This window comes from Corella eumyota, chromosome 3 (assembly GCF_963082875.1).
Source record: "Corella eumyota chromosome 3, kaCorEumy4.1, whole genome shotgun sequence".
In the NCBI taxonomy this organism is placed as follows: domain Eukaryota; kingdom Metazoa; phylum Chordata; class Ascidiacea; order Phlebobranchia; family Corellidae; genus Corella; species Corella eumyota.
Genome location: NC_137492.1, coordinates 17,079,049 through 17,087,327, shown reverse-complemented (window position 1 = coordinate 17,087,327; position 8,279 = coordinate 17,079,049). Strand labels below are relative to the sequence as shown.

General features: G+C 31.3%; 1 protein-coding gene across 1 annotated transcript; it reads left to right on the top strand.

The window, feature by feature from the left end:
- Nucleotides 1–424: 424 nt before the first annotated feature.
- On the top strand, nucleotides 425–2,810 carry LOC145745957 (uncharacterized). The gene is made up of 7 exons (XM_082564137.1): nucleotides 425–583; nucleotides 720–836; nucleotides 1,010–1,108; nucleotides 1,192–1,290; nucleotides 1,368–1,565; nucleotides 1,713–1,884; nucleotides 2,395–2,810. The coding sequence occupies exons 1-7, from the start codon at nucleotides 431–433 to the stop codon at nucleotides 2,808–2,810; spliced, it is 1,254 nt and encodes a 417-aa protein (XP_082420263.1). The 5' UTR covers nucleotides 425–430.
- Nucleotides 2,811–8,279: the final 5,469 nt, after the last annotated feature.

Sequence of the window (8,279 nt, the reverse complement as noted above, 5' to 3'; positions counted from 1 at the left end):
TAAATTGTTTAGTCTATAACGAAACCTTATTAAAATTACTTAAAATAACATGTCTAGCATAAAGTAGCATTATACAGTTCGGTTAGAATTTAGGTCACTCTTAATTACCGACGCAATTGAATAAGCAAATGAGATATTACCTCTGTGTAAGTCATTACCACACCAAGATATGCATTTTCACGCGTAAAAGGCGACGACAGTTTTAAAAGGGTAAAAGTAATTCAGGTGTGAGTTGTTATACGAGTTGTACTGTAGCTATAGCTGGTTGGTATTCTGCGAAATAGGCCTTTTACAATTAACTTCTATTCATGACAGGACCACTTACAAAGAACTACTGCTCTTAGGCTCCGACTTCGACTAAATATCAGCCTAAGTCTGTTTATTTATTAGATATTTAGACAAGTTTGCAAGCTTTAAAGCAAAGGTAACTATGTTGCGAAAAGGACGTGGCGAGAAGAAAGTTAGTTCGACGTTGCTGCCTATTGTTCAGGAAAGAAATTCGACTTCAAAAGATCGTCGAAAGACATCGAGAAAACATTTGGGCAGGTTGGATTATTTACAAGATGGACAGCAGGTTGAAGAGGCAAGAACAATGTTTATATTAAAATTAACAACATACATAAACCAACAAATTTAAACTGATATAATATTTTTATAAAACAACTGGTCACAATAAAATAATTCCTTAAACTTTAGTTTATTTTATTCTCTTTTTTTAGGCTGACCCAGTTGGCCCAGTATCGCAATATGATTTCTTTAAAGCTGCCTCTTGTGGAAAATTAAAAATGGTGTCCAAGTTTCTAGATGACGGGGGAAACGTAAACGCAGAAGATGGGGTAAATTAAGATTTAATTTTGCAGATTTTTTGCAAATTTAAAACATATCAACAACCACCAATTCAACGAACATTTAGAAGATATTGATCACATTGTGTAAACTGAAACATTTTAAAAATTGTGTCAAAATTTCTATATATCTAAATTGTTTTTTTTATATTTGCATGTTACAGTGCAAAAGAACTGCTTTACACAGAGCTTCATTGTACGAGCATGTTCAAATTTTACAACTACTTCTGTCTCAAGGAGCCAAAGTCAACACCTCGGACAAGGCATAAAAAGTTTTATTTAAATAAAAATAAACCCCAAAACCTTGGTACTATTTTTGTAACTACAATTTTGTACATTTTTTTAGCTCGGCAACACTGCTCTTCACTGGGCTTGTCGTGGAACGAACCTAGAAGTCGTGGAAACTCTGATGAGTTACGGGGCTAACGTTCATCAAAAAGATAATGTAATACGTTGTTGTACTAACATTTACTTCAACCAAACCTTTAAAGACTTAATTTATAAATTAATTTTAATTTCTAGTTGATGAACTCCCCGCTCCACGTTGCGACAAGAGTTGGGTTTGTTGATTGTGTGAGCTACTTAATTGAATGTGGAGCGAAGTTGGACGAAAGGGATAGCGAGGGAGATACCCCGATTCACGACGCAGTTAGACTTGGAAGACCCAAGGTCGTAAGAGCTTTGATTATCCACGGAGCTGACTTGTACTTAAAGAATAAGGTAAGAATAACAAACATTACTGAATATTCTTGGTCTTTATAAAAACAATATTATAGTAAAGTCTTGACAATGCAACCTCATCTTAATTCTAAGATTAGATAGTTACTTATTAATGGCTATATAACAAGCAAACACATTTATATACAGAATGGTAAAACAGCAGTTGATATGGTGCAAACCTGGTACAATAACACAAAAGAAGCACTTGCCAAAGCAGAACTAGAAAGAAACAGAAAAGGTATTAACAAGTCCCAACTAGCCTCCGAAATGGAAAATGTTCCTTTCAAAAGCGTAACGCCAGAACCAGCTCAGCAAGAAAGTATGTTGTAGCTTATTTTGGATAAATCCACATAAGCTAACTTTTAATTTTATAAACAAACAGTTTTTGATGTTGATTTGAAATTGAATTGTTATTTATTTGCTGTCAGGCTTTGGCGTATTTTTCCTCCCTATTTTAACAATGAGTTCCAATGCTTTTAACTATAACTTGTTTATCGAATTTGCGGGTTATTTAACAACTCTTTTCACATGGGAACTCTAACCTCGTTTCTCTAGTATTGAATTATTTTTCCAACGATTCATTTCTGCTTTTTATTAAATGCAAATGTTCGTTTTAAAAACAGTTAGGCAATTTCGTTCTGCTGAACGGACGCCACTTAATAAACATGGATTTAGACATTACTTAAATTTAGAGTTTATTTCCGTAAGATTTAGCCAGAATTTTATATTCTTGTATCAACTAACCACTAAAGAATGTTAATTAAAAATTAAAATTAATAATTCGCTACAATGTCAATGTTTTCACCATCTGATAGTCAACCACAAAAAGAACAAACTACAGAAGATATTAAACAACAATCTATACACGATCAAGTTGCTACTGAAGCCGTTCAACAACAAATGTCAGACAGAGTAGAACCTGAAATTGGACAAAAAGAAACTGTTTTAGATCAATCGGAAGTTGTTGAACAAGATATTTCGCAAATTAAACTCACAGAAGAACCATGTCAAAAAAACGAATTTGTTAAAGAAGTCCCTGTTGAAGATGACATCACAGAAGACTTTGCCCCCAACGCCCGCATCTTAAGAAAAAGAATGAGTATTGATTTAACCCAGAAAGGCGAAGAGGTTTTAAGCCGAATGCAAGAAGCTGTAACGCCGATCGATGAAGAAGAAGTCACAACACCAAAAAGCAAGGGCAAAAAAGTTATCATGTTTCAAAAAAGTCAAACTGAAAATAATTGAAAATAAAACTCGAATTTAAATTTATAAAAAAACAAAACTACCTCTTTTATTTAATTTAAATTACTTCTAGGAAATTGTGTTTGAAATATACTGCTTCTTGGCTGTAGTTTTGTTATCTTTTGTTTTGTATATAGCATGCATTCAATGTCGTTGGTTATAAATACTAAATAAAATTTTTACAACAGAATCTGTCTCACAATAATATTAACCATTAACGACCATTTTACAAGTAATCAAAATAAATTTAATACACACTTTTGTTTATTCTTAAAACTTTAGAAATGATGAGTATACGTTGGAACCCATTTTTCCTTCCCTTCGGCCATCCAATCTGACAAATCTAAATCATTTTCTGTCTTTGAAGTTTCGTCAAAAATATCAGAGTTGTCCAAGTAGTCAATTTCGTTTGTTTTAAGTACAAAGTCGGCACTACATTCAGCCTTGTCGTCTGTTGAATGAAAAGCCATTAGCTTAAAACTTGATTGGGAAGGTTTGTCAATATTGTCGCTATCATTTTTATCTGATATATTTGATTTTTTAGAAGTCAATTCATCTTTTAAAGTGAATATGTTTTCAACATCGAGTAGGGCCTTGATTAGATTTGAATCGCTTTGTGTTACACAAACTTGAACATCAGATTTTTCAAAAGAGGTTAATTGAAAGTCATTAAGATTAGGTATATCGGTTGGCAATATCTCATTTGCAAAATCTAAGTCCTTAATGTCAGACGGTTCGTCGTTCATTTGTTTTGCCCAGCTCTGCATCCAACTTTGCGAGGCTGGGGTTGTTGCAACTTCGACTAGTTCATCGGTTTGTGGTTCATCTGATCTCTGTTTCCACTCCAGTTTTTTTAATTGATAGGATTGCGTCGCGGCATGGATTTCTGCATAAGTTTTAGGTTTTTCTATTGGAGCTTCATCTAATTCTTTCGGTTTAATCTTTTTTGGTTTTATGTTTGGCTTAACCACATTTGGACCACCATTTTCTAGTTTAAATTTTCGTGCTTTACTAGATTTTGTTTCTCTGACAATAACTGGTTTTTGCCGTTTTTTTTTAACATGTAATAAAATATCTGCATCTAAGTTTGAATCTTCCGTGTCCATTTTAGAAGTCGGAGATTTTTCGTGGACTTGTTCTGGTTGTTTCATTACCTTGGATTCTTTTAAAATACTTTTTACTTTTGTAGCACTGTTGTTGTTACCATTTTGTGGCAAACTAGCATCACCTCGAACAGAAGTAAGGTTAGCTGAAAATGTGACACGTGGTTTTGTTTGTGATTTAGCACTAGATTTTTGTAAGTTTTGTTTAACATTTGTCTTGAGATTATTTGCAGTTTTGGTATTGTTTTCATGAGGCACAACTTGTTTACATTCTTTTGGTTTTGGTTCTATTTCTTTATTGACGCACTGATTTGTAGCAGGATATTTCGAAGCAGGATATTTCGAAGCAGGTTCAGATGGTTTTACGGTAGTTAAAGTTAATTTTGATCTGGGAGAAATTCTGACACTGGGTTGTGGAAGTCTGGAAGGTGGGTTAACCTTTGATTTAACTTTTAAATCTTCTTTTTCAATGGCAATATTTCTAGACAAAGATGAAGATGTTAAAGTACTACCAAGCAGTGTTGATGTTTTTGATAACAAAGTATCATCTTTTATATTTGGTGTTTTTAACTGCGTTTTACTATTTGGTAAAATTGGTGTTTCAGAGGGCAAGTTACGCTTTTCTGAAACTGGTGTTTCAAATGGTCTGTCGCCATCTTGTAAAGTTGATGTTTTTAATAGTGTGCTAGCATCTGGTAAAGATAGCAACTTGACTGGCAAATTACTTTCTAGTAGTGTATGAGTTTTTGTAGGTAAGTTAACATCTTCAGAAGTTGTTTTTTGTAATGTTCTCTTGGTATGTGGTATAGGTGGAGTTTTTGAAACAACGCTGACATCAGTTAGAGTGGGTCTAATAATGGTTTTTATACCCTTTGGTAAAGTTGGTATTATTATTGGTCCGATGTCATTCACATCAATTAAAATTGGTGTTTCCAAAGGCCCGTTGTTTTTATTTGGGGTTATTGTTTTTAAAGATATGTTTGCATCTTCATTAAGATAATCTTTCTCAATATTTGTAGAAATTAAATGTTCAGTATTAGCTGGTGATTCTGGACACTTGATTGCCAACGTATCTCTTAAGTCAAGTTTTCCATATCTAGGATTCACCCAAAGTTTCGGGTCAGGATTTCCTCGTTTTGTTATCTCAGCATCAGTCTGTGTTGCTGTATGTCGACGTTGTATGACTTTACGTGGCAACGTTTGGACAGATTTAACCTGCTTCCACTTTTGAGTTTGAGTGCTTGATACATTGTAACAAGAATCAAACTTGATTGAAACCAAAGTTTGTACATTTCGCGAAAGTTTGGTTGGTAAAGTTTGACATTTCGTGGTTCGCAGGATCGGTTTAGGTTTTGAGATTTTGGCTTGTGTTCCAAAATTTGCTGTTGAAAAAATAGAGCATTGTACAGACGTGGTTGTAATGTTAATTCGTTGTTGAAAAATGCGAAATTTTTGTGCGATTTCTGGGTCCACATGTCGTAAATTACTTCCACAGATTAGGTTTATAAACAAGCAAGCAATCATAATATTAGAAATTTTTGTTAAGTCCCTTTCATGGCATTTCTTTAGCAGTGTTTTTAAACATAGATCATTTGATGGTATCTAGAATAAAAAGGGTTATAAATAGATTTATAAGAAAAAGATCTATGTTGGGAATAATTTAAAAAATCTACCTCATATGATAAAAACTTTGAAGTATCTTTACAGTTAATCGTTTCATTCTGTAGCCTAAAAATTACAAAAGTATAAAAGAGTTTTATCATTTTTATTTAAGTTTATAATATACCTACTTAAAACTTCAAATCCTTGTTAAATTAAAATAGTCGTAAACACTAGGTCGCTCCGTCCAAGAGTTTAAAATATATCTTTGCTCTTAAAGACTTAGTCTTATTATTAGTAAGCTTACCTTTTAGCAAATTTTACCAACTTCACTAAAAACACTATTGCCAATACAAGTTCAACACAGAGCAGAAAAAAAGCCACACAAAAATCCAATACCAGTCCATCTATATCAACATTACTGGACGCTGGAACTGGCTGGGGTATATGATTTGGCAGAAAATACAAATACACAGAATCTTTAACGCATTGCCATGTCTCACATTCCGTAAAATCTGGATTTCGGTTAACCTCTCTTTGTATAAGTTCGTATGTTTCAAATAAGGTTTCGAATTGGCCAGAAATGCTGAAAAGTCTCATTTTTTGATTCTTTTTTAGGCTCACATTTTAGTTTTTATACAAATAAATTATTTGTTTTGTTTATATATTATCAACCGTGTATTGTTAGGTAACAATATAATAAACAACGTAGTTTAAATTTGCCCAAAACAAAAAAATATAAAACAGTTCAGAAATATTTAAACATAAAACTTATTTTTAAAGTTTTTAAAATTCAATATTTCTGTATCTAAATCCTTTAATATTATTATTTAAATCTGGTAATTAGGATTTAAAATATGTGTAACAAAAATTATTACAAATTCTTTCTAAACATATTTAATTTATTTATTTTATGTTACCCATTCATCTAATGTTTTGGCATGACTGAAAAGGTCAATCTATAATAATTATGTGTCAGCAAATTTCTAAGTAAAATTTACGTATCTGGTTAACATCAATCAAGTGACCATAGGCTTTCAAAATAATCATTTGTCCATTTACATGTCTTGTAATCTCATAATAAGAGATTATAAGACATATGTACTTTTAATTGACTTTGTTGCTTAAAATACTAAAGGCAGTTACGTTAATAAAATAGGCCATGTGTTTTAGTTCCTTCGTTTAAATTTTTAAATATAATTTACACCTACAATTAACCGTATATTTGCTAAATGCAATTTTGCTAACAGGCTAAATTATTAATAATTAAAACGCTTAGAATAACCAGTAATTACTGGTCTGCAGTTTATGTAAGATAAGCTAGCAAGTTAGGTAAGCATGTTAGTTTTTAAAATAAAAAAAATGTGTAAAGTAAAAAAAAGAATTTGTTTTATTAGTGATACTTTTTAATTGTAATCTTGTTTTGTTATTTTTAGCTTAAAATTTAATTTAAGATAAATTCTTTTAAACTAGTATTAAAAATACAGGCAGTGAAGATTAAAAAATCTTTTTAAATCAATATACAAAGCAGTCTAAGAAGCAAAGTCAACGCAAACATTCGTAATTATTTTAATACTCACTCAGGGAATTAAAAGAAAACCTGCATTAAAGTTATAAACCTTATCAATATCTTTACACATTATCGATAAATTTGCCTCCGTTTAACTCTGTTAAGCTATAGATTGGAAGATATAGATTTTATTAATTACCAAAGTAAAGTTTATGACGTTATCGGCTTAGTCAAGTTTATGTTAATATGTAGTTTAGGTATTAGAATAGAATACTTAAAATTGAGAAATTTTGGAATTTTTTGGACAATTTAAATAAAAATTAACTATTGTGAAATTGCCTATTGCACAAAAAATTTTGCGTATTACGTGAATATCATATAATAAGTAAGAGTATTCTATTTCTTAATTCATTTTCCGATGTGAATCAACTATAGAAGTAATAAATATCTATTAAAGCCTAATGAGCGGTTATAATGCAATAATCAATCGCAGTAAATTTAAAGTCATACATAATTGTATATTAGATTGCAAAGTAGAATATAAAATCAGTACGTTACATAACCAAACTTAAATTTCTTTTAAAAGCAGTCTGGCTTTCATTTATTTTTAGACTCGATAGGTTAATTTGCAATTATTTGCCTAATTTAGTTTGAGATTTAATTTGGGCGCTTTAATTTTAACCGAATAATTAAAAACGATTAATATACAATTAAACCTGTTCGAAAAGTTAAAGTAATTTATTTGTATAGAATAACCTCAATCTTAGTTATACAGCAGTAAATAGGCAAAGCAATAAAGTGAAAAGTTAACGGCTAAATGGATAATGGAATGCTGTCTACCTCCTTTCAAGCTGATGCTATAAAGGTACACTACTAGTTTATATATTAAATAACAATGTATTCCAAATACATATATATTATCAAAAAATAAAGAGTTTGTTTTACTTAGGTTAGTCCTAAACCACCCGAGACTTCGATATTTTACGCCACAGTTAGCAAAAACATGAAAAAAATTGAAAGCAGGCTAACTGTATCCCGTAAACCAGCATCAAGTAATGTTGCTGCAAAAAAACAACAAACAGCATCAAAAAGTCAAAGTGTTATAAACAACTCTAAAAAGATATCACCCAAAAAATGTAAAGACCAAGAAATTAAATATCAAAATGTTCATATACAACAAGAAAAAGTCACCTCAAGAAATCAATGGCGCGTTGTACCAGCAGATACACTACCCAATCAAATCAAAAGTCAAAACACGTG